We start from the raw sequence: 27,974 nt of genomic DNA, 5'->3' as shown, positions 1-27,974 counted from the left end.
CAAGCTGCCAACTTTATGTTTTAATTATAATACCATAAATAGTGTGCATGTTATCAGTTTTTCGTAATGCAATATTTTGGTACTAATGAAATGCCTCACATAGCGAAATCCAGGTATCACAAATCCCTGCAAAGTTATCGTCTGCAACACTGACATCTGACTTGCCAAAGTTCGAAGATATACCACGTGATCATTACACTGAACAATAAAATTTATGGAAGGCTGGTTGGGTTACCTCTTATGTTATTCACAGCAAAGATCTTTTCGGTAATTTCTGGTGGGGACATGTTTACATGTGCATTTACATTTACTACAAATAAAGGTGGTTTGGTGGAATTAGATTTTTTGAAAATATATAGTTTGTATCTCTGTACTTAAGGTGACAGTCTGAATTTAGGTGTCGTTGATACGTATAACAAGAGGAGTAGACATTAACCTATGACGAAAACATAATGTAAATATGATTTAAATGAACACTGTCTATTGGTCTGAAGATTATTCAATATTTTTTACAAGTTACAAACATTATATGATTTTATTTTCAAAAGAAGATTTTGATGTAAATTATTGATCGGAGTATAGATCCTTCACTGCCATAAAAAGGACAAAAATAGACAGCCAATGAAACTATCGAAAACATATGACGTTTGTGAAAATATAGTGGAAACACCTGTACAACTTAGCAGCTAGTGTTTTTGGAGGAAAATTTGGTGTTCATGGGAAATTATCACTGTTTTTTTACAATAAACTAATGTGACTTGAGAAAGGTAAAGTAGTATTGTATGTACGAAGTATTGTTTTTATTATATTTTAATTTTTTGCTTATCGTATCGAAAACATATGACGCCAGGATACTGAATATGTTTTCTTTGCCGCGTGGTATTTTTTTCTAGAGACAAGCCACGTGCCAAATAGAGGTCGCAGAGCACAATCTCTGACTTCTCCAGTTACTGGGTCCGGGACAGAAGGGGAGGGCGACAGGATTTTGAAAATAGCAATTAGTGAAAAAAAGTTAATAGAATTTAAAAATAAAAAATAAAATAAAAAGTAAACAAGCCAAAAATAAAAGAACTGACTGCTCGGCCGAATATTTATATAATTTGGAGCATTTTAGAAGGACACTCCAAAAATAAATAAGAGAAAGAAGAGGGGATCGGACTATTTAATAATATTGAAAAAAAGAAAGTGAATTCGACATAAGGTTTTGAACGAAGGTCTAAAAGTTTAAAGTCCGATCTATATGTCCACGTGAGTGGCCTCGTTAAGGTCGTTAGGGTGCACAGCTTGTAGGGACGAGATGGGTTGCATCCCGTCAAGAAAACCCCTAGACTGACAGTCATTCGACATTGAAGGTGTAGTGCTGTGCTGAAATACAAATATTGAGAAGCCGGTTCCGTCTGAATTAGAGAGTATCAGACAATCGCAAGAACTGTATTTCCGCACAGCACTACGCCTTCCACATCTAATGACCGTCACTCAAGGGGTTTTCTTAACAGGACGCAACCTCGTCCCTACAAGCTTTGCACCTTAACGGTCTTAATGAGGCTACACATGTGGACATATAGATCGGACTTTTAAACTTTTAGACCTTCGTTCAAAATTTTATATCACAATTACCTTTTTCTATATTATTAAATAGTCCGATCCTCTCTTCTTTCTCTCATTTATCTTTGGACTGTCCTTCTAAAATGCTCTAAATTATATAAATATTCGGCCGAGCAGTGAATTCCTTTTTTATTTTTGGCTAGTTAACTTTTTAATTATTTAATTAATTAATTAATGTGTGTGTGTGTGTGTGTGTGTGTGTGTGTGTGTGTGTGTGTGTGTGTGTGTGTGTGTGTGTGTGTGTGTGTGTGTGTGTGTGTGTGTGTAACCGGGTGCTTTAAACTACATTCACTACAAACATACTATTTTAAAACACTGATCACATAGTTTTATTCTGTCAGGTTATACTTGTGCAGGCTTTCTTTGTTGTCCTGCTTTCTCTGGTTTTCTGGGCTTGGGTTGTGCTCACTGACAACTCAGTTCTTGCAAGCCCAGTGTAATTGTTTCTGTGTTCTCCTGGTCAGAAGCTTTATGACATTCAAGGAGAACAGACCACTTTTATGAGAAGACAGCTTTTATTCACAGCAACTGCACAGCTAACATTCAGAGATAATTTTAAAGGTAAATACATATTGTACATGATTTACACCTTAATGACCTGTTTTAATTACTTATTTTAATCAACAAATGAGATTAGGAGATTTAGTGATTAATAATATAGTAATATTATTACAGTTATGTTAAATATAACATTGTGACTTAGCTTGATTAGCTTTTTATTAAATGGTTACGTTATATTTATAGAATAGCTAGTAGAATAGGTTAAATTCTATATATTCTATCATAAATGATTATACTATCTAATTTACAGTATTTAATAAAGTAACATAATAACTAAGATATTATAAGCATACAGTTATGTTTGGTATGATAAACAGTGATATGAACCAAGTAATTAACTGGTTAATAATCAATATAAAACATCACATTTATAGTTTGAAAAATATAAACAACAGTCTTAATTTTAATGTTATAAAAACGAAATTGCAAAACAAATTTCAAATAGAAAGATATATTTATTTTAAAAATTGTGAGTATCAAAAATTCGACGAACGTTGGGGAAAGTGGCTTAACCTTTTTAGTGCTGATTGGCCTACATAAAATCCTAAATATTTCTTTTTATAAGGCTGGTAACCTTTTCTTTCTTTATAGTCTTTGCTTTAAAAATATAACAGAAAAAACAACAAACGAAAAACCCAACAACTTTGTAGCTTGTTTGGAATTTTTTTTTAATAATAATATTGTTTTTAAAAACTGTTTTCCATACTTCTTTTTGAACCTCGCCTATTTTTACCATACTTCATTCATATTTCTAGGATACCAAGTGTTGTTCTTACTACATTAGACACCCACTTAAAGCAGTTATTTTGTTTTAAAAACCAAAAACATTTGGGTGTTGATAGACAAACCTTTCCTTTCTATCCTTTCTTTCTCTTTTCTTTTCTCCCCACTATGCTCGTTTTATCTATCCATTTTGACCCTCAGATCATTTAAAATATATATATATATGGATATGCTTGTGCAATATAGACGACAAATGAAATGAATGTAACTACCATATGTATCATATATGTATGTATGAATGTATGTATATATGTATGTATGTATGTATATACTGGTATATGTATGTATGTGTGTATATGTGTACATGTATATGTATGTGTGTATATGTATGTATATGTGTATGTGTATGTCTATGTATATGTATGTATGTGTGTATGTGTGTGTATATATATATATATATATATATATATGTGTGCATGTGTGTGTATGTATCTATATGTATGTGTATATGTATATACATGTATATATAATGTATGTGTGCATGTGTGTGTATGTATCTATATGTATGTGTATGTGTGCATACATGTATATATGAAATATGTTATAATTTTATTATTATTATTGTACATTTGTAAGACGATGACTCAAGGCACCCCAACCTTGACATTGCCAGTGATCTGGGGTAATAAAGTTTAAAAAAAAAAAAAAAGTTATTATAAGATATTTGTTTAATTAGTATGTGTACACGTATGGATTTATGTGTACTTAATTGACTTTATTTTATTATTAGGTGCCACAATAATGTAGGTGACAACCAGCATTATGCTTCTGTAAAGACCCGACCCACAGTCGGTAGGTAAACTATTTGTAGACAGGCTATGGTGTATTTAGCTTTGCCTTTGTATTTATGAAATATGTTATGTGATTTTTATAGTATTGATCAAGTATAGAACATTCAATGTATTAAAGATTGTGCTATATGCATAATCACTGATTTGTGATCAGTGAGTTGTAAGTTATATTATGATTTCTTAAATTCAATGATATATTGAATTTAATGTATGGATATGATGTTGGATAAGATATTCTCTATTTATGCTTAAAAGGTCAGTGTGATCACACAGGCTAGTATATAGGTTAATTCTGAATGTGAAGTATATAATTAATGTTAAAGGCATACTGTCACGGATTTAAGGACCTTATTTCTCTAAAAGTGGATAATAAATAAAAATTGCATTAATTGTTGGAAAACAAGTCTAGCTATCGCATCACTTTAACTAAATCATGATGGAATGAAATCCCTGTCAACCCTCAAGGCAATTTTAGTTTTTGAATTATGGACCATTGCTATAATTCCAATTTTTTTTTTTTACAAAATATCATTAATAAATGGAGTATGGTGGTTATGAAGATGGTTGAATGAAGTACATTTAGGGACAAATCAAATAATTTTTGTTCAGGTAATACTTTGTTAGACCATGTCATGGGCGCAGGTGTTGACTTCCGACGGCTCCTCCGTCCAGGACAGGATGGGAAAGGAAACCGGAATGTCTTTGTTTTCGACCGGCCAATCCTGTGAAAAGTGGGTAACCATCCTACATAGTTTCCTTGTAATCAAGGTTTCAGAAAACCCCGCTTACCAGGGCATTGGTAACGATTTTAGCAATGCATTGCTCTCATTACATGCCTTCACCGCCTGTGATTCTATCAGTTCATTTGTTCATAAAGGCAAGGTGGGACTCATGCGTGTGCTGCGAAAAAAAACCAAACTATATTCCTATCTTCACAACTTTAGATACAACGCCGACTCTTATTCTAGAACAGTTTGATGATTTGGAGGTATTCATGTGTATTTTGTATGGAGCAAGATCAGGCGTCAAGGACATTAACAAGCTCCGATATACTATGCTCATGACACGGTACACACCAAAGTACCAGCTACTATCCAGTGAGAGTGGCATCGACCTAAGTTTACTTCCACCCTGCAGATCCTCCTCGAGGATGCATATTGTACGTGCTAACTATCAGAATCTCGTCTGGAACCAAGCTGATATGGTATCATGCCAAAGCCAGAAAATGGTCAAGGATGGGTAGCCTACTAAAAGGAGACAAATTGGCGTACCAATGGATAGAAGATGTAATGCTTCCAGAGGATCTGGTCTATTTGGTACTAGAACAGGTTGCTGACGAAATGGATAGTGGAAATGACTACTACAACATTCAAGAGGACATATTTGATGACGACGACGACGACGATGATGATGATGATGATGATGATAACGTTATGATTTGACCGGCAATCCAGGAGCACTGAATATTAGACACATGTAGTAAACATTCGTTTTCTCCATAGGACGTCTTACAATTAGTTTGCCCTTGATCATGTGCGATATGTTTGATGATTACGATGATGTAAGAGGATATGTTTGATGACAACGACGATGATGATATTTGAACGGTAATTCAGGAACATTGAATATTTAAACACATAGCAAACCATTCATATTTGCCACAACATCATATATTTAGATTGATCTTGATCATGCGTAATGACCTTGACCTTCAATTACCTAGGTCGTGATTGCAATTAACAGGACAGCTTATATATATAATAGACATTTATTTTGTGTTTTTAGGTTCCCTAGTTACATAGACATGTCATTTTCTCAAATTCCAATGTTTCATCTCTGTGTTGTCATGGCAAAGGCCCTGGCGCTTACCCCCACCATCAATTTTATGGCAAACAAGCCGATTATGATAGCTGATGGTCCTGGCCAACTGAAAAACATGGTGACCGAAAATCCCTAAAGGTGGGATATAGAAGACTATAGAAGATATAGGATAGAAGGATATGGAAAACTATATATACAGAATTTCACCACAATAGTTTTAGGTATTGCAAAACAAAAGTCCGGAAATCCAATTTTCACATTGTCTAAGTTCAAGGGTCATAACTCCGTCAAATATGGGTAAATCGTCATGAAAGTCAAACTTGATCTGTAACAGTACATAATACAGCTATGTACAAAATTTCAGTTCAATATATCAAGGCCTTCTAAAAAAGAAGTCCAGAAAACTAATTTTCACATTGTCTAAGTGCAAGGGTAATAACTCCGTTAAACATGGGTAAATCGCCATGAAAGTCAAACTTGATCTGTAACATTACATGATAAAGCTATACACAAAATTGTACGTTAATATCTCAATGCCTTCTGGAAAAAAACATCCGGAAAACATTATGTGGGACAGACAGACAGACAGAAGGACGGAAATGAAACCTATAGTCCCCTTTGGTTGGACCGGTAGGGGAATAATGTTTTTAAAACGCTATTCGTATCACTTGAACTTGGTGCTGCGTTGTTCAGGGAGGAAATACAAAATAAAGAAAGAACCAAGATGTCGGGAAAATTGTTTATCTGCTTTTTATTGGGAATCGGATTGCGGTTATCCTTATTTAAGACATCCCTTCCATCATGGCTTGAATCAAAGAATGAAGTTGTCACTCCATTAACATCATGGGAAAGAGGTGAAGTTATTCTAATTAAAATTACTCATGTCTAGTGCTGCAACGATAAACCGGTATACCGGTATACCGCGATAATTGATCAGCTCGATACGAACCGCGGTACAGTTTTGCGTATCGCGATTTTTATACGCTATTTTTTTTCCTTGTATTTTATTTGACTTGAAATAGGCAAATAAACAAACAAAAACCACATCATTTTATTAATTGGTGGTGACAGGAAGTGTAACTATCACGTTAAGCGTAGTCGGCTTACTTGTTGGCATACGAAGTGATAGGTCGGTTATACTTGGTTCTGACTTCTAAACAAAACGTGTTTAATGTCCATTGAAAATAACCAGTTAACGATAATTACAAATAAATGTTTTGTTACTTACACATTATCATTCATTGTTCATTTACGTTGGAATACGGCTACGGCTATCATCTTCAAAGAAATAAACCAACAAGTGAGAATCACACTTTGCTGTTTTTCACTGAACTCGGAATACTTCAGCCGATCGTTCAAAATACCTCGGCTAATAACCTCGGCTCTGGTTTGGTCGATCTGCCGAAACATAGCGACTCGATACATACATTTCCGTGTTAAGTGAGCAGCAACGGAAAAGCGCGATAGTAAGGATTTCCGAATGTGACAATTTATAAATAGTTTGACACCGTCACACCGGTGTTCTAGTAGACAAGTATTGTGTTAAAAAATAAAAATATGGCCTAAAACATTTAGCCTGACAGCTGAAACTAATAAAAATCATTAAAAAGTTATGCCTTCTGTTTTCATTAAAAAAAAGACCCAACCCATAAATATTAAATTTAAATAATATCAACTATATTGCAATACGGTTTCTTATATCGCAATATATCGCAATACGGTTTTGACCGTATCGTTGCACCCCTACTCATGTCTGTTATTGATGAATAGCCGTGGTAGGCCTTTGCCGGTAGTAGACTGTAACTTCGGACTTTGGTAACTTCGGACCCGAGTAAGGGGTCATCCATTTAGTACGTACGCACAATTTTCCGATTTTTTGCACCCCCCCCCCCCCCCCCCATACGCATGCGTACGCCAGTGCCCATACCCCCCCCCCCCTTGCGTACATACGCAAAAGATTGTCAGTCAGTACCAGTAAATGTAGACAATGCCACCGTCGATGTCATCATGGTATACTATAATTAATGAATACTGCTCATTGTACAAATGTATTAAACAACGCTTGACGACGAATAAAATGTTTCTAAATGTATTATAAACCGGAACGTCTGCTCTGTTTTAATTACAAAAAAATTCAAATCATGTTTAATGATTTAATCACAAAACTATAAAACTGGAACTAACTCGGAACTATAAACCTAAAAGTCGGAACTTAGTACCAGTAGGTACAACTTTTTGGGGCACATGACAACAAAATATTGATAAACAATATGACTGCCTAGATCAATGAGAAAATTTGTAGTGTTATTCATCCAATGCCTCCCAAGGTACACCAAGGGCCTCAAAAATATTTCTGTAGATCGGCGGTGCAAATACAGGCTCTGCTTCCTCAGTTAAGACTGCGTCGCTGTTGAGGTGTTCAGGATCATCATGAATGGCCTCATAGGCATCCGGCCCTTCATCCATTGTTTCAACCGTACGCAAAGGGTTAGTATGGCGAACAAAACAGGCGCCGACGATCTAGAACGTCAGTAAATAATCAAATTAACTATATATATATATTTTAATTTTACCCTAATAAACACACACACACACCCCCCCCACCGTACGCAAAATGGCTCTTAAATTTTCAACCCCCCCACCCCCCCAAAATGCGTACGTACTAAAAGTATGCCCCCTAATCTCGGCCCCAGGTAATCTCGGACCCCATCGACTTAGTTAAGAGGAATTTCGATGACATTTTTCTACCGGTCTCGACGGCGCAGTGCCTAAGCAAACGTCGGTCTTACAAGGTACCGGCTCCAGCCCAGAGTGAGTACTGAAGGTAGGGTCAGCTCAGACAAGAGCCTTATGTGTTGGAAAGATGCATACCTGGACCACCAACACCTACTGACACTTTAGCAAATGAAAAACGCGTAATTTTAGAGTTAATAAAAAAAACATGATTATTCCTGCTAACTGTAGCAACCACCAAGCAAAGGGCCGCAACTCTAAACGTGTTTTATCATTTTGCCAAAAACGCGACCCCGAATACCTACATGTCGATTACGGCTTTACAGTCATTAACAGCCGACTTAATCGTTAAACATCGGTAGTGTTCGTAAACTAGAATGATGAATAAATTTGTTTACGTGAGTCTAGCACCTTAGTTGCAAATTAAAAGTGGTAAAAGTATTTTTCCAAATATACTATATAGGTTATCAATTTATAACCCTTTATCAGCCATAAACACCATTTATATGTATATGTTATTATGTGCAGTATTTTAAAGAACCGATTTATGTCACTAACATAAATTTAAACCACCGTAAGTAAAAGAATTGATTTATTAAAGTAATTATGATTGACCGGGATTTTTATACCAAGGGACATAACTTTTGAAATTCTCGCCACTAATTTTAAGATTGTTTCTTTCATTCATAGCGCACACAGAATCTCAAACTTGCATACATATTGCTATTATAAACAAGACTGATCGATGCCAAAAATAAAAAAGATTTAATAAGCATAAATCATTTCCAGTCTAGATTTTGCTTAATATTTGACTAAATACAGTTATGGGCCAAATGTTTTCAGTGTGACAGTGGTAAACCAAAAGTATAAATGTAATACATAAACATGACAATTTGGTATATTTACAATGTGAAAATGAAAGACAAGTATGTACTTAAGATATATACATTAAATAAAGGTATTGTAATTTGTTCACATATGAATATTTATAGTTCACATTTATTTACCTGTAAATTAATTTTCACTGACAACCCATAACGACTCCATACTAACGTCTTTCTAGTTGCAAAACAGCTTCAAAACGTGAATTGATACGTTTAACGCAATCTGATTAAAACCAGCTCTATTTGGATCTTTACTTTCCAGTACAGGCCAGTGGACCTGATTTTAATCAGATTGCGTTTAACGTTTAGCTAACAATGTTTATCATCAGTTCAGTATATTGTCATTAAAATTAAAATGCTAACACTTTGGCAGGAGCAACATATGTAGGCCTACTTTGGCCAGAATTAATGATGGTTAATTAGTTTTAAAGCTAAATGTCCACTAATAAAGCATAATAAAATTGCACTTTTCAATGCTTTCTTTATGTGATATTAAAAATACTCTACACCAAATAACTGGTTCCCTACCCTGGGTTTCTGCTAGAGGGAATGCAGGTAAAATTACATGTATGTACTCGAAAATTAATGGATATGTTTTGTTTTAATTTTTAGATAGATTATAGTAAGATAATTGCCGTTTAAAATTTGTAAAAGTGCATTAAATAAAATGTCCAATAAAACAACATTTCAAACCCATAACTACCCAATATATGCCTTTGAATATATTTAGTTTGTATTACGTACCCTCGAATTATGTTCTGGCAGAAAGCCTGCTACCTTTGACAGAGGTTGAAACAATTGGTCGTCTAATTTTCGACTGTCACCATAAAATAATATACTTAATCACTTTTGGCATCTAGCAATTTAAAGGAAACATGACACGAGACCATATTATAGCTCATTTTAAAAGAAAAATGATATAAAAATAATATACAAATAACTTTATAACAATAAAATACGTGTAGTTAACTTAAAATGAAGAAATTACGCTAACCAGTATCAAAGTACGATTTATGCATATTTCTTCGTGAGCGTTCGGAAAAAAAGGGAAGTGACGTCAGAGCCGCTGTACTCTTCCATTGTTGTTAACTGTTTATATATGGAGTAAGGGGCTTACGATCTTTTCAGTCCAACAGTGCCGTACTGCGCGGCCTTCGGGTGTAAAAATAAACAGTTTAAACGATCGGGATTGTCTTTTTATGGTTTTCCAAAGGATTGTATCCGAAGAAAGACGCGTGTATTTTATCGCAAAAGAAAAGATTGGACACCAACACCGCATAGTACTTTGGTGTCCGCCTAATTACAGCCCGGAGCCCGAACGTTACCCGGAGACAAAAACAGTACTCGGTTGCGAATGCCGAGGTGTACATTGTACATATTTGGCACAAAGATACACCTCAGCATGGTGTATTTATATATGTTAAAATAAAAATGTAGAATTTTTTATTTATTTATTTTTTTGGAAAAAAAAAGATTTTTCATGTTAGGGCTGTAGGCCTACATAACAAAATCTGTATTCATCCGTCCTAAGAAGGAAACGTCAATAAGTAATTAAATATGGCATATACAAACATGGGATTTGGCATGAGGATACATCTCAGTACGATGTATTTAAATATGTTTTTAAAAAACGTGTAGAAAACAATAATAATTTTAAATAATGTTTTTAATCTTCGGGCGGAATACGTTACAAAAACGTTCCTCATCGCCCGAAGCCCCAAAGCAACACGAAGTTCAATACAAAAAAACCCACTACTGTCGGTGTCGAAATAACTATTATGTTTCATCCACGGGCTGACTTGAGAATCGGAGTGTTGTTTTAGTTAATTGGTCCTTTCTTTCCGTGGCCTGCACATGTGATTCCTGATTGGCAGGTGTATATTGCAGGGTATCGACCAGGTAAGTGATTACCACGGTCTAGACATGCGTACAAAATACGTGCCAGTTTTTTTAAGATTACAGGGTATTGTGGCGTAACGTGTCGCGACTATAGTACAATCTTAATGGACATTATCAGCCGCCCTGATTCATTATTGTAAATAATGCTGTAAAACCCTTGATTAAGTAGACTTTCCCATCTAAAATTACAAAACTGACCAATTACGTAGTACCAAAGAAAAGAAAATTATCACTTGGGTATCGTGAGTGGTCGTTTTTACTCTAACGCACCCTACCAATAGGCCTAATAATATGCTACTTTTTTTTATGAGAGAAAAATACTATAACCCCATTTCGTTCTATTGATGAAAATAGAAATATATTTAGTTTAAAAGTTGATTATACTCTCAAGTCATTTATGTTGTTTTACAAGCCAGGTTAATGAAAGTGAAGCGCCTTGTCGTAAATTAGAGCGTTTGTTTACACTGTGCATACAGATTTCATTATGTACAGCCCGAACATAAAAAATGCGATATTTTCTATAAAAAAAAAAAAAAAAAAAAAAAAAAAAGTTTGTCCTACATTTATATTTTTTTACATATTTAAATACATCATATCGAGGTGTATCTTTATGCTAAATATGAACAGTATACACCTCGGCATTAGCATCCGAGTTTTGGTTTTGTCTCCGGGTTACTTTCGGGCTCCGGGCTGTAAATTGGTCGACCGGTCTGGTCTGGCACCATCAGTTTCTCCACCCTCCGACTCGCTATCCGTTTTTTCTTCAGTATCACTGTTGTAAGTAAATGTGTGTCTTTCTTCATTTACTAACAGCTCAAATTAATACGGCAAAACGTTTTGCGAACGAACACTCATTGTTTGGTAAGCTGTGCAAGTCTTAGATTCTTTATGAGTGGTACGGACTAATGCTTTTAAGTGTAAGGCTTCAGATCAAGCGACGCGTCTCTGACGTCAGGGACCTCGTGATTGCCCTGCTCATTAAAGATCGGCAATTTCCGCTAAGAGCTCGTATCTGGGGTTCTTTTATGGAGATATTTTAAGTAATTAATTTTTTATAAAAAAATTTTTTAGGTGATTCAATTTATAATTAATTGTACATGGTTGGTGCCAAATATGGTTTACGTGACATGTTTCCTTTAAAGCAAAATGTACAATAGTTAGCACTCGGAATAAGCATCATATATTATTTTGTTTTGTTTTACCTGTAATATATTTTCACCAGGACTTCCTTCTTCCTTCATGAATGATTAAAGAAAACAATACTGGATATATTGTAATTATTTTTGTTTTATTCCAATATATAATAACAAATGTGTTTTATGTCAGTATGTGGAGCAAACTAGCTGATACAGTTGGTTTGAAATCGTGATTACAAAATCCTAAAGATAAAAGGAACTGGCTCATAACGTCAGCCTCTACATATTGTCCACATTTGTACAGGCCTGTAGGAACGATATTTGAAGTGTGTGTGTGTGTGTGTGGGGGGGGGGGGGGGTATACAGTCTCTAGTGAGGGATACAAACTAGATTTTCATCTTTATATCATCTTTATTTATGTGGAGTAGTGAAAATTTAAAACATACATTTTTGTCCCTCAAGTGTGGGATGGAGAACAAGCCCCTAGGCCCACCCCTTACACACCCACCCCACCCCACCCCATCCCAGTTCCTACGGGTCTGATGTATTTTATATTAATAAATGCAAAGACTACACAATGATATTGTCTATAGGACATATCAGGTGTAAAGTGATTGTCAGTATGTGACAACATTATAATATTTTCCAACATTTCTGTGTTTCTGTGCCTGGCTTTGGACAGTTTTGGCAGATGGGCAACAATTTGCTTAATAATTAAAAATACACAGTTTAACCAAACACATTAAAACTTGGAGGATAACTAGCTAAGATAACACAGAAAAGTGTGCTAATTTTAGTTTTTTGTTAAAGTATTATATCTTGCTTTGGTGAGGAGGGGACGCTTTTTAGCAAATTTGTGAAATTGGCCTCTGGAATATCCATTGACATGTCATGTTTACATGTACGCTGAACAAGATTTATGATGAAATATTATTACATTTTGTGTGTTTTTCTTCTAATTAGGTCCATTTGCTTCAGTTTACATTATAAAAGTCATAAAAAAGTATGTTAAAAAAAATGCTTGTTGTATGCTACTAACTGGGGGCAGCCATTTTGTTTCGTTTTTGTGACGTCCGGTGGGATAGCTTGGGGCGAAGTGACGTCAGCTCCTGACCATCTCCTGTATGTAAAGTGTAAACAAAAGCAGTAAATTTCGACAAGGCACTTTTCTTTGATCAACCTGACTTGTAAAACAGCATAAATGATGTAATAATATATAATAAACTATTAAACTAAATTGCATTAATGGAACAAAATGGGGTTATAGTATTTTTCTCTGTTAAATAATCCAAAGGAAAAATGTACACTATTAGGCCTATTGATATGCTACATTTGGAGCAAAAACGACAACCCACAATACCCAAGTGATAATTTTCTTTTCTTTGGGACTATGTAATTGGTCAGTTCTGTGGTTTTAGGTGGAAAAGTCTACTTAATCAATAGTTTTACAGAACTATTTACAGTAATAAACCATGTCCATTACCATTTTAGGGGCAACAGGTAATATTCCACAATACCGGTATGTATTTTTGTGTCTAGACAGCGTCAATTAATTGGCTCGTCTGGTTACCAATCAAATACACACCTGCCAATCAAGAATCACAGGTAGAAGCAACTAACAGCATAGACCAATTAACTAAGAAAACACTCCGTGTATCATTTCAGTACGTAGGTTAATGCATGGACAAAACATTGTTAATTATTTCGACTTGTTGTGTAGCCACTTTGACAATGGTATTTTATTTTGTATTGAAAAATAATATATATAGAGCTGGATGTACTGCTGGCTTACTGGGATGTGTATTATTACAGAACATTGCAATGTATGACTATTTATCATCCTGCAAAAACCAGGTAGATTGTGTTTCTCTAGTTCTAAGGCTCATTCCTGACGTTACGCGTTAAGTATTACGTAACTACCAGCTCGCCAAGGGGCGTACTCACTCAGATGGTACAAAATGGCTGCGCCAGTTATATATAATAGCCGTCACATTTAACCATTTTATTAATTAACTATACGATTATACTTGTTGATATTAAGCAATAATGTGCATTATATATCGTTGAATATGCATACCAGGCCAAATGCCTTAATTGCCCCTTCCTTTAAGGGCACAACGGGTAGATGTACGGCCACTACACCCTCCTTTTTTCTCATTAACACTCTCAATAACATATATATCTACTAACAATTAACCACTGAGGTGTGTGCCATAACAAGTGTGCTTGAACCTTAATTGAATATAAGCACAAAAATAGTTGAAATGAAATACGTTTTTTCATTTTATGGCATATGCAGTTCAAACGTTCATTTCAATACGCATATTGCTCCAAAAGTATGGGGCATATACTCAGTTGTACATATATTTTATTTCTAGTAAATAAAACAAGAAGTTTCAATTTCATATATATCTTTATTTTTTAAACATTTTAAAATATTTTGTTAAGACAGTTTTTACCAGTTGTGTTTAAAATCCAGTTTAATAGTACATACTCTAGATATATCCGAGGGACAATTATGATCATACTTTACGCATCGTGAATATAAAATATATACTAACCAACTCTGTGTGTGTGTATATTCCAAACGTAAAAGTAAAATCCTGAATAAATAAATGTTGCGTTTTTAAAAATGTATATGCTTACATCAGTAAACGAAAGCAATTTGTGATAACATCAAATATTATATAAACGATTAAGCACTATTTTTATTAATCAGTAATCTAGGCATTCAGTTTCTAAAATTAAACTGAAAGTTCACAGTTGTCAGAGAATTGTAGACCACATGTCTCATTCTATTCGATGAACATCCAGATTACCGTTCACATACACTAAATGGCCTCTCAATGCATTATTCACCAATGGCTAAATTTGGATTGTTTGATAGGTATTAAAATGCTTATATGCCGAGGATTCAAACATGCTTAATGTGGGCATAGCATCTGATTAAAATGAGGAACACCTACCAAATCAAACCATAGTAAGAAGGGGACGGGGTATGAGCAGAATAAATGTTTAAGAGTTAATAAACAAAATATACACAACAAAATGTACAATGAATATATAATAATGTTTAATTAAATAACAAACTCATCTAGAAATAATAATATCAGGTTGTTTAACAACAAACTTTCGTTTGCGTATAACCCAGATAGATATAAGTTGCTTTCATTAATACAGAGGCCGAGATTACCGGTCCGAAATTACCTGGGGCCGAAGTTACAAGTCCGAAGTTACTACGTTCCGACTAGTACGGCGGTAATCAATGACAATGATGAATGAATGAATGAATGATTGATTCAGAAGTTCGATCCTATTAAAAATAGGATTGAAATCCTACTGGCATATTATACCATCGACGTCCCAAACAGTGTTCACCTAATGACAAAAACAGCAAGGACTTTCCTTTGGCATTGTCATTAAAGGGACATTCCTTAGTTTGCTGAAATGTTTTAATATGTTTTCGACTAACAGACATTTTAACAATTGTAATTACATATCAAATATATTTTTCTGCATACAATATTAGTGGCTGTATATTAAACGTGTTTCTGATCGTTCTAATATTTGTACTAGGTTAAATTTCATTTTGTTTCCTAAAATATTTTTTATTATTACGTATAAAATTATTTGAAGACAAAATCCAGTTTGGGCTTCCTACAAATATTAAGACGACCAGAAACACATTAAATATACAGACACTGATATTCTAAACAAGAAAATATATTTAATATGTAATTTTAATCGTAGAAATATTTCATTACTCGGAAACATCTTACAATGCAGCAAACTCGGGAATGTCCCTTTAACCCAAACTGTTTATGATAAGTATATAGGGCAATGACCCCAGTATTCGACCACTTAACTTCTTAAGAAAGAAAGGATTATAACATGTTCATTTTATTGGCATTTGCAAATATTTGTTTTTCTTTGTAAATACTTACTGGCAATGCTATTCATTGAATAGACCCAAGTTTTGTTCATGCAGTATACGCCAACTAGAGTAGGTTTGAGTGCCGCAAGGAACAGTATGCAGTATTCGACCAGCTGACCCAGTATTTGACCACTTTCTAATTAACTAATAAAACTAAACTTTGAAGTGTATTTTATAGTAAATGCAGCAAATAATTGAAATATCAAACAACTAAATCCAAAAACTGTTGATTTTAACAACTGTAACACATAGGCCTATTCTTGCATTTACACATGCACATGCTTATTTAAACACATTAACACACGCACAGTTACTTTCTGGTGAAGTCTCTTTGGTCCTATCTCAATTTACAAATATCGATATTGAACTGAAAATAAAAGAAAACCTAATTGTGTAAGTCCTGACAAACAGCACCAAACTACATAAAATTAGTAAATTTGTGGTTCTTGGGAGTTTATTTTGGGAATGTATCCTCAAGCTTTTCTATTGGTCAAATACTGGGGCAACCCTCTCTATCATATGCGATTATTTGATCACGTGGTCACATTATTGAAATTATAATGACTGAGGTCACATTTCATTGCCAGCTCCATTTGATTATAAATAAAAACATTAAACACATTTTCAAAGATTTCAAATGGATTAAAAGTATTGCAAATGTTCACGGGATGTTGGATGGTATAATAGCATGCTACAAAAATGGCCGACGTTCATATTATCACTATAGCCAATGAATATATACTTATGTTCATTCACATGGTTATCGTCTGCTATTGCGTTTCTGGAAGAAAGAATGTTCACCCTGTCATGTATGTTCAAAATATGTTGGGAAAATCTATATACTATTCAGTTTAAACGAGTATGGTAATTAAATAAATACACTGGTCGAATACTGGGGTCAATGCCCTAATGTTCTTTAAATGTGACAGTGCCAAAGGAAAGTCCTATCCAAAAACACTAATACAATATTTAGGGAAATACTATTCTCTGTTTTTCAGCGAGGATATGTGAAACAAATTAGATTGCAATCATTTAATCTTGAAGATTATTCTATTTTTGAAAAAAGTAAAATGGCAGACGGTGAAAAATTGCATGCTTTTTATTCTATGCGAAGTCGAAGTAGGTGACATTTTTATTATGTAGTATGAAGAATTTGTATCATTGTAATGATTTTTTCATGATTTATGTCTCGATAAAATGTGGGTAAAATTTATCGGTAACTAAAGGTACATGTAGGAGAATAATTTAACAATGTGGTTCAGACTTTAGCACCATTTCAGGAGAGTGATCTGCAAGTTGCCTTGATTTTGGTCATTGCATATATGCATATATCTAAAATGGATAATTTGTGTTAAAAAGTCAGTAATTGGTTCTCTTTAAAGTACATGTACTGAAAGTATGGTTAAACATGCCTTTTATTTTGTATTTTAGTTGAAGAGGGTTTGGCTCTTCAGGAGAACCTTATATCTGCATACGCTGGAAACAACTTTCATGAGGTACATTGTTCTTGTTTTACATCTAGGCAACCACAGGGTTCTGTTTACTGTGCATTGTATTTGTAGAACTGTCTTCGACAAAATGATGTCATCCGATCCCCCCTGATTACGGGCCTGTCCTTAACCATATGTCTGATGCCATATAACTGTAAATAAAATGTGTTGAGTGCTTCATTAAATAAAACTTTTCCTTTCTTCGACAAAATGACATAATTTAGGGTTAATTTTTACAATTGTTGTGATACATTTTCACATTATATTGACTTAATGATATTTGTTATATTGACAAAATGCCCAGAAATATATAATTTTGTCATAAAAACATTTCTAAATTATGTATATCAATGGCAATTCTATGCCACCATAATAAAGTTATGAATTTATTTTCACATTCTGATGTGTTATTTCCTCCAATCATAAATGTAAAGGTAGAATGCAGCAATACGTGTACAACAATGTATGTACCTGTAGTTGCGGGATTTCTTAACACATAATAATTATTGTAATGTTTTAATATTTATAATTAATTGTATGATATTAGTACAGTAGTTATAAACAGGTCTGTTAGTGTTAATAAGTTTAACTTGTACTAGTTATATATTTAATTTTTATTTCAGTCTCCACTGCTGCTAAGGATTCTGGGTGTTTTTTCAAGATGGCCGGGTGGAGTGAATTTGTTGTTTGTTGTAAGTGCAATATGTTCAGGGTCCCATTTTACAAAGCGATCTTAATGCTAAGATTATTAAATGCATTACGACCTAATTCATTTATGATGATCCACTAAGATTGCTTCATAAAATGGGGCCCTGGATATTAAGATTAAACTTAAAATGCTCTCATATATGTTATTAATTAAAGTAATTAATAGACCGGGCCTCGGTGGCGTCGTGGCAGGTCATTGGTCTACAGGCTGGTAGGTACTGGGTTCGGATCCCAGTCGAGGCATGGGATTTTTAATCCAGATACCGACTCCAAACCCTGAGTGAGTGCTCCGCAAGGCTCAATGGGTAGGTGTAAACCACTTGCACCAACCAGTGATCCATAACTGGTTCAACAAAGGCCATGGTTTGTGCTATCCTTCCTGTGGGAAGTGCAAATAAAAGATCCCTTGCTGCTAATCGGAAGAGTAGCCCATGTAGTGGCGACAGCGGGTTTCCTCTCAAAATCTGTGTGGTCCTTAACCATATGTCTGACGCCATATAACCGTAAATAAAATGTGTTGAGTGCGTCGTTAAATAAAACATTTCTTTTTTTTTCAAGTAATTAATAGATGTCCCATGACAGTTATTTGACACTGTCCTAAGACCCATTCCATGTTTATATGGAACAAACAAAAAATCCTTGGGTTTAATATCCGCTGTTGGTATAAAGCGAGAACTGACAAAACATCCATCGATTACTAATACTAGTATATATATATAGTATTTCCCCCCCACTCCTTTGCATGGTCAGATCTTCGAAAATGCAGTTTTTAGGCTTACTGCTTTTATTACTGTATTTTATATTACCATTTATATTGAAATATGCTGAAAATTATTCAAATAAATATTTATCCTGATACAGCAGACTTTTAATTTAAAAATTGTAAACTTTGTTCTCTTTTCAGTTGGTTGATGCTGTGGTTGGTTTTGTGCTTATGAAAATTGCTAAAGAGTTTGGACTCTACCTAGTGAGTTTTGGTGGTTTTGTGTAGAACAATATAAAAGATAAAAGACATTCTTTTAACACACCTCTCTCTCTCTCTCTCTCTCTCTCTCTCTCTCTCTCTCTCTCTCTCTCTCTCTCTCTCTCTCTCTCTCTCTCTCTCTCTCTCTCTCTCTCTCTCTCTCTCTCTCTCTCTCTCTCAATTTCTCTCTCTCTTCTCTCTGTCTGTCTCTCTGTCTCTGTAGCTCAGTGGTAAAGAGCTCACTTGATGTGTGGTCTGTCTGGGATCTATCCCAGTCGGTGGGCCCATTGGTTTATTTCTCGTTCCAGCCAGTGCACCACAACTGGTATATCAAAGGCCATTGTATGTGCTATCCTCTCTGGAATGGTGCATATAAAAGATCCCTTACTACTAATGGAAAAATGTAGCAGGTTTTCTCTCTAGGACTATGTCGAAATTACCAAATGTTTGACATCCGATAGCCAATGATTAATAAATCAATGTTCTTTAGTGGTGTCGTTAAACAAAATAAACTTTTTTACTGTCTGTTACTGTTAGTACGGTACATGTAGGTTTCCTGCAGCTAAAGGGAACTAACTTTTACTTAACTTTAACTTATTGGTATGAATCCAACACTTCATTATTTAAAAGAGTTAATCCACACTATTTAATTTTGTATGGAATGGAAAACTTCATAAAGTTAAAAGAAATGTACTTATAAAGGAATATGAAAAAGGTGGCCTGAAAATTATTGGTATGAATATTACAACATGTCTTGATCCTAGCTTCTTTTTTTAAACAATATATTTTTCAGATAGCTATTATCTGTCTTGAAAAATTTATATTATGACTTTCATTATGTTTTAAGTCAGTTATTTTTTTATATAATATCATTTCATTGTTGTTGGGGTTTTTTTCTCTTTACAGCCTTAAATCTATATGTAATTTATTTTTGTTGTTAACAGCTGCAGAAGCAAAAACAGGAAGTCAAGAAGTATGCGACTAATGTTACCAAAATGCTGCACAGATCGAAAGATCTTCGCTGGCTACAAGTCTATGTTGTGGTTATGTAAGTTGTTGTGTCAAACCAGTCAAGATTCATAATAGAAGATCCAATTTTTAGCCTTTGTAAAGTATTTCCAAATGTCAGAGCATTTTATGTCATTGAAAATAACAAGTTAGCTACAATTTCGCACTTGGAATATGCAAAAAGACAGGGGTTGAAATATAATTTTTTTACCACTATCCCAAAGGAATTGTGAATTTCAAAAAACACTATTCCGTCTAAAAATGTACTATCCCTTCAATTAATGTACCACTAGTTTTCCTGATTGCTACGTCGCCCTGTACAACATTGCATAATGAACAATTGTTTATATACCAGTCTATGCTGCGTACTAGCTGGAATTACAAACGAACTCACTCCAAACATTAGTCTCGATCAAAAAGACATTTATTTTGTACCGGTAACTGTATGAGAAAGGTCTTAGTAGCGCGAGGATTTGTTCTGCAGAAAAATGTAGCTGAAGAAAAAGCATAAGCGGAATAGTCGCAGGTGATTTTCGGTATTCCGTGCTTTATTTTCACTTTCATGACGGAATATTGGAAGAATTGTTTTACTATTCCGTTTCGAAATTTACTATTTGCGGAATAGCTTAAAATTCGACCCCTGATAGATTTCTGCAAATACCATGTGTAATTCATCAGACGTTCCCTAATCCTAACACACTTGTATTATGTTTCTGTACAACAAACTTAAAGTTTGTTTGACACCATTAGAGCACATTGATTTATCAATCATTTGCTATTGGAAGGAAATGTTTTATTTAACGACACACTCAACACATTTTATTTACCGTTATATAGTGTCAGACATATGGTTAAGGACCACACACAGATATTGAGAGAGGAAACCCACTGTCGCCACTTCATGGGCTACTCTTTCCGATTAGCAGCAAGGGATCTTTTATATGCACCATCCCACAGGCAGGATAGCACATACCACGGCCTTTGATATACCAGTCGTGGTGCACTGGCTGGAGTGAGAAATAGCCCAATGGGCCCACTGACGGGGATCGATCCTAGACTGACTGTGTATCAAGCAAACACTTTATTACTGAGCTACGTTCCACCCTGGCTATTGGATGTTAAACATATGGTAATTATGACATAGAGTCTTAGAGAGGAAACCTGCTACATTTTCCTTAATGCAGCAAGGGGTCTTTTATATGCACTTTCCCACAGACAGGAATGCACATACATGTACCACGGCCTTTGACCAGTTGTGGTGCACTGGTTGGAACGAGAAAAACACAATCAGTTGAATGAATCCACCAAGGTGATTTGGTCCTGCGACGCAAGCACCTCAAGCGAGCACTCAGTCGACTGAGCTAAATCACACCCCTTCTGTACAACAATGACGTTCAAAATGTACAAATTGATTTTACCATGAGATAGTATAAATGTTTAGTTGTGTAACCAGCACACAAAAAAACACCTGTTTGTGAGAAATATTGTGGCCTGTTTTTTCTGTAATTAACAAAACTATTGCATATCATATTACTGTGTGAGTAAGTAATCCACAGTGTTCACTATATTTCAGTATGATTGCAAGCTTCCCTCTGTTATATCATTTACCTTATTCTGACCAGATGACTCACTTAAAAAGATCAATCCCCATCAGTGGAACTATTGGGCTATTTCTCGTTCCAGTCAGTGCTCCACAACTGGTGTAACAAAGGCTGTGGTATGTACTATCCTGTCAGTGGGATGGTGCATATAAAAGATCCCTTGCTGCTAATCGAAAAGAGTAGCCCATGAAGTGGCGACAGCGGGTTTCCTCTCTCAATATCTGTGTGGTCCGTAACCATATGCCTGATGCCATATAACCGTAAATAAATGTGTTGAGTGTGTTGTTAAATAAAACATCTTCATCCTTCCTTCACTTAAAAAGTGAATGGTATCCTTCCATAAACTTCACAAATTGACATCATTACATCAAATGGGACGTCATTACGTAAAACAGATTATGGAAAGGACTTTAGAAACAGATTTTGTGTGCATTTTTAACCAAATAGAACTGTTTGTAATTATACAAATTGTCTCTCGCTTTTTTGTGAATTTATCGATGTATAACAGTCACATATTTAGTATAAAATCGCAACACTACGTTATTTTATACAATTTGTGACTGTTATACATCAATAAATTAAAAAAACCGAGAAACAATTCTTATATAACAGCTATTCTCAAGAAAATGTATTCAAAGCCAGTAGATATTTTTGGCATTTTTCTTTGTTACAAAGTACATTTGTTTGTGACTATATAAAGCTTTCATTTTTGATCATTGTTAACATTGGTAAAAATGTACTTGAAAAACATTTAAAAATCATCTGTGATAAAAATAAATTAAAAGTTGCTAACATTATAAAATCTAGCAAAAATTGCTCCAAAGGTCTACTGGGCCCGAGTTGATTTTGTTCTGTATATTTATATATATTAGATGCTGTGACTTGTAATTCATAATTGCACATCTGAAAGGGACATTCCAGAGTTTGCTGCAATTTTATAGATTTTATCGACTAACAGAGACTTTTTAATCATTGTAATTACATATCAAATATATTTTTCTGTATAACATATTAGTGGCTGTATAATAAATGTGTTCTGATCGTTCTAATATTTGTACTAGATTAAATTTTATTTTATTTCCTAAAATATGTTTTTTTGTATGTACAAAATTATTTGACGACAAACTCCAGTTTGGGCTTCTTACAAATATTAAGACGACCAGAAACACATTGAATATACAGACACTGATATTCTAAACAAGAAAGTATATTTAATATGTAAATTTAATCGTAGAAATATATTTGTATTTGGAAAACAAACTTGAAATATTTTTTATTAATAAGTCGGGTAACAGGCTTAGACAAATTTGTAAAAAGATGTATTTAAAATGTTATCAAAGGAGATCTAATAAAAACAATTCCCTCTTTTCAGGCATTTTTTTAACCCCTACAGTATTGCGACCTGCCTAGCAAAGTCAACAGCTTTGTTTTCAAATCTTGCTGTTCTGTTGTGTTTTCTGTTCACTCTTAAAGGTAAATATCAAACCTTATCTTTTGAAATATCGCTAACTTTATCTACATTTGTCTTCACATTTTACAATGTAAGATACATACATGTATACTATTTTGGTGATATACATACATGTAACTGGTGTTATATTCCTACACATTTATTTGACATTTTGTTACATTATTTTGGCAATGGAGATAACTCGTGACATTTCGATACATCAGCATTTCAATATAATGACAAAGTGACCCAGGGACGAACATGGTCGTTGTAACGAGGTCTGACTGTATCTTCATAAACCCTGGGATCTAATTCACTACACTCTCTCGCAACTTAACAATCTCGCAATGCAGTGTAATAAAACCAGACCTGTCAACCTTTAGTCAAGAGAAAGCAGGAGGTGTGTGTTGAAAAAGTTTAAATATTATGATTTAAAACATATTTTTAAAAAAATGATATTTTATCCAAAAATGTTAAGAACATGAACAAGAAATTTTTTTTTTAGTACATTTACGGTATTACACTTACAGCCTTACAGGTTGCGTTACATTATCATTTGTGGTTAGTGTACCTAAGTACCAAAAACAAATTTATATAAATCTTATAAATTAATATTAAGTTTTTACTATAATGAGGAACGGTGGCGTGGTACTTATTTAAAATCATTATAATGATGCAATAAACATTGTATTTTCATTAATCATAAGTAAAACCTCATTACGGACATCGTGTGAAATATACCGGAATTATACCCATTTCCGTGAGTAACTTTATGTCATTGTCAAACACAACATAATTTCTTGAAGTGTACCCTTATAACCAACATTTTACCACACAAACATACAAAATTAACTGACACAAGTATGTTTATACAGCTAATTGGTCTTTTCGTTGTCTTGCTGTGACATGTGATTTTAACATGCATCGTGTGTATCGCTGTCAACTCGGGAGTCTGGCAGTTCAGATTCGTCATAGTTGCATTATGTAATCCAGTGGGAAGACATTTTACAATTCAGAGGTGTTATTAGAACTAAATTGGATATTTTTTTTTTTTTTTATATGGCAACACTGAATGTCAATACACAGCCTGTTGAATTAGCGGCAACACGCTTCGTAGCCATTATGATGACAACAAACATTATAATAACACGTCATTTTATAAACTCCATGTGCTTTTTTAACAATATAAATAGGCTATCTTACAATTCTCACTTCGGCAAAGGTTAAACAGTCGGGACAATTCGGCCTGTTACATTCTCGGAAACCGAAAGTAGTCGACATTTTCCGAATGAGAAAAAAAAGGCAGAGTTACTTCCCTTCTGTTATTTTGACAAAAGAGGATCGATTTTTTTTTATGCTTACAAAAATGTCATTTAACAGGAGAAACTGTCTCCCGCACAGGGGGAAAGGAGATTTGATCAAATACCAGGAGACTCCCGCGGAATCCGGGAGGGTTGACAGGTCTGAATAAAACCTGTAACGGCGATGCAATTTTGCTTAAAATGGCTTCGGAGAGCTTTGTTAAATTAAGCTCCTGTTCATTAAAAACACCGCCTTGCTCATTGACATTCTGTTTCTGTTATAGATATTCATGAAAATGGTAAAGTGTGTATGCTTGTGTATTTATTTACATGTAACTAAGTGATTGATTTATTTCACTGTCTGCAGGAAATGAATTACTCAGCACACTGTTCATTGCGGTAGCATCCTATCAGTGTCTTTATCCCTTCGTTCTGACTGCTCCTGTGGCTATCTATTTCTACAGGGTACGTATAGCATGGATTTTATTGTTATACCTTTACCTCCACCACATAATGCAGGGTTTCTAGAATTTTATAAATATCCACTAGCCATGGGATCAGTGATTTTAAACATTTACTAGCCATGATTAAAAGTTCACTATCCCTACTTTAGATCATTATAATTTTACTAATAATATTAATCAGATATGTCACCTAAAGAGGGAGATAGAGCTTAAAACCTCTTAGATTGGGGATTGGAAGAGGGGGCACAATATTCATATTTACAAAATAAGACTTAAATGCAGCATTTGACAAGGTTTATTTCCACTGGCCGTCAGGCTAGATATAGTAGTTATTTACTAGCCAACACTGAATATCACTACTATGGGAGTGGTGCTACCATTATCTAGAAGCCCTGTAATAGTGTTATAAGTGTTTGTTTGAACCAGAATTCAGGACTATACCTTGCCTAAGATAAGTGGGGTGGCTGTGGGACTTTGAAAATTGTCACAATGATAGTTTCATTCACATTCAGTTTTGTATAATCAGGGCTTCTAGATTATGGTAGCCCCACTCCCATGGCTTGTGATATTCAGTGTTGGGCTAGTAAATAATTACTATTGCCACTCCCATGGCTTGTGATATTCAGTGTTGGGCTAGTAAATAATTACTATTGCCACTCCCATGGCTTGTGATATTCAGTGTTGGGCTAGTAAATAATTACTATTGCCACTCCCATGGCTTGTGATATTCAGTGTTGGGCTAGTAAATAATTACTATTGCCACTCCCATGGCTTGTGATATTCAGTGTTGGGCTAGTAAATAACTACTATTGCCACTCCCATGGCTTGTGATATTCAGTGTTGGGCTAGTGAATAATTACTATTGCCACTCCCATGGCTTGTGATATTCAGTGTTGGGCTAGTAAATAACTACTATTGCCACTCCCATGGCTTGTGATATTCAGTGTTGGGCTAGTAAATAATTACTATTGCCACTCCCATGGCTTGTGATATTCAGTGTTGGGCTAGTAAATAACTACTATTGCCACTCCCATGGCTTGTGATATTCAGTGTTGGGCTAGTAAATAATTACTATTGCCACTCCCATGGCTTGTGATATTCAGTGTTGGGCTAGTGAATAATTACTATTGCCACTCCCATGGCTTGTGATATTCAGTGTTGGGCTAGTGAATAACTACTATTGCCACTCCCATGGCTTGTGATATTCAGTGTTGGGCTAGTAAATAACTACTATTGCCACTCCCATGGCTTGTGATATTCAGTGTTGGGCTAGTAAATAATTACTATTGCCACGTCCACTAGTGAAAAAAAGAGTTGTCAAATGCTGCATTTAAGTCTTATTTTGTAAATATTAATATCCTGAATCCAAACCCACCCACCAATCTTAGTGTTTTTAATCTCTATCTCCCTCTTTAGGTGAGATATATATCTGATTATTACTATCAGTGGCGTAGGAAGGTGTCAAAAAGTGGGGGGCATACTTTTATATTTACACACTTTTCAAAATATCTGAAAGGGGGGGGGGGGGGGCACATGTGCCCCTTGCATAGGTTTATAATTATAACAAAACTTGTATGTCAGGACTAGCTCTGGGTGTGTAGAAAATTTCGCCAAATTATCTATTAAACTAGAAAAAATGGCAGAAGCCCACCATTATTTTCAACAAAATATCAATCTTTAGATGAAATTCTTTCACCAAATTAAAATAAAATTCGCCAGTTATGTTTAAAATTTGCAATTGGCGAATTTAGCGAGTTCAAGAGCTAGCCCTGTACGTGTATATGATAATGTATACTGTCGATGCATGAGACTGGTGGAGAATAATAAAGAAGAAAGAAACTGTCTTACATACAGCAACCCTTCAAGAATATTTATCATTGTAACTCCAACTCTGTTTTCATATAAATTTAAACTAAAAACATTATTTTTTTCAGAAAGCTTGTCCGAATACAGACAACTATTCTGACATGAAAGCGGCAGGCAGTTACATTCGCACGTCAGGTCTCGTGATATTCTGGACATGCTTGCTCTTGGGACTTTCTTTTCTAATGGAAGGATCATGGAACTTCCTGCACTCAACGTATGGTTTCATGTAAGTTATATCATGTAATGTTTTTATAAATAAAGCAGTGAGTTGTAATGTTATGAGCAGCAAATAAATTATGTATACATTAATGTTTTTTAGAGTAAAATTGATGTTATGTTTTGGATTGTTTTTTTTGTTTTGTTTTTTTGCTACTACTTTCTACACTACTTGTTTTAACCATAATAAAAGTTGATTGGATGGTGGATTGATACACATTATTTAAATAAAGACCTCATCCTAACTACAACATTTAATATTTTGCTAATTAATCTTTTACTTAAATTAGGCCTTTCTCGATATTTGTAAAAAAAAACAAAACAATTGAAACAAATTGCTTTTAAAAATTTGAAAGTTTAGCTGAACTATAATGTTCATATCAGTCATTATTTTTTGTATTACTTCATACTCATAAAATGAAATATTTGTTTTGTTGTTTACTTTCAGATTAACGGTTCCAGATCTAACTCCGAATATTGGAGTGTTTTGGTATTTCTTCACAGAAATGTTTGAGCATTTTCGCACCTTCTTTCTCTGTGTGTTCCAGATAAATGCTGTCATCTTTACAGTACCTTTGGCTATCACTTTAAAGTACGTTCAGTGATTATTTTCATCTTGTTGTAGTGTAGCAGGAATCCCTGCTCATCAATACCCATAATTCATAACTGGCAGCTCTCTACATTGCGACCGATTTGATCGTATGTTACCATGGTTATATTTCCCTGAATATCTTGAAATATGTATATATGTATGTATGT

The 27,974-nt window shown here is 34.5% G+C and overlaps 1 protein-coding gene across 1 annotated transcript in view; it reads left to right on the top strand.

Moving 5' to 3' along the window:
• Positions 1-6,280: 6,280 nt before the first annotated feature.
• Positions 6,281-27,974, top strand: part of LOC121388351 (phosphatidylinositol glycan anchor biosynthesis class U protein-like) — a 29,592-nt gene continuing 7,898 nt past the window's right edge. Inside the window, exons 1-9 of the mRNA XM_041519648.1 lie at positions 6,281-6,415; positions 17,579-17,643; positions 18,261-18,329; positions 19,250-19,312; positions 20,254-20,357; positions 23,291-23,391; positions 25,037-25,134; positions 27,068-27,225; positions 27,664-27,807. Coding sequence (XP_041375582.1) covers positions 6,286-6,415; positions 17,579-17,643; positions 18,261-18,329; positions 19,250-19,312; positions 20,254-20,357; positions 23,291-23,391; positions 25,037-25,134; positions 27,068-27,225; positions 27,664-27,807 — 932 coding nt within the window. The 5' untranslated portion in view covers positions 6,281-6,285. The remainder of the gene's footprint in view (positions 6,416-17,578; positions 17,644-18,260; positions 18,330-19,249; positions 19,313-20,253; positions 20,358-23,290; positions 23,392-25,036; positions 25,135-27,067; positions 27,226-27,663; positions 27,808-27,974) is intronic.

This window comes from Gigantopelta aegis, chromosome 14, assembly GCF_016097555.1.
Source record: "Gigantopelta aegis isolate Gae_Host chromosome 14, Gae_host_genome, whole genome shotgun sequence".
NCBI lineage: Eukaryota > Metazoa > Mollusca > Gastropoda > Neomphalida > Peltospiridae > Gigantopelta > Gigantopelta aegis.
The sequence above is the reverse complement of the archived record's forward strand: the minus strand, read 5'-3'. Positions and strand labels throughout refer to the sequence as shown.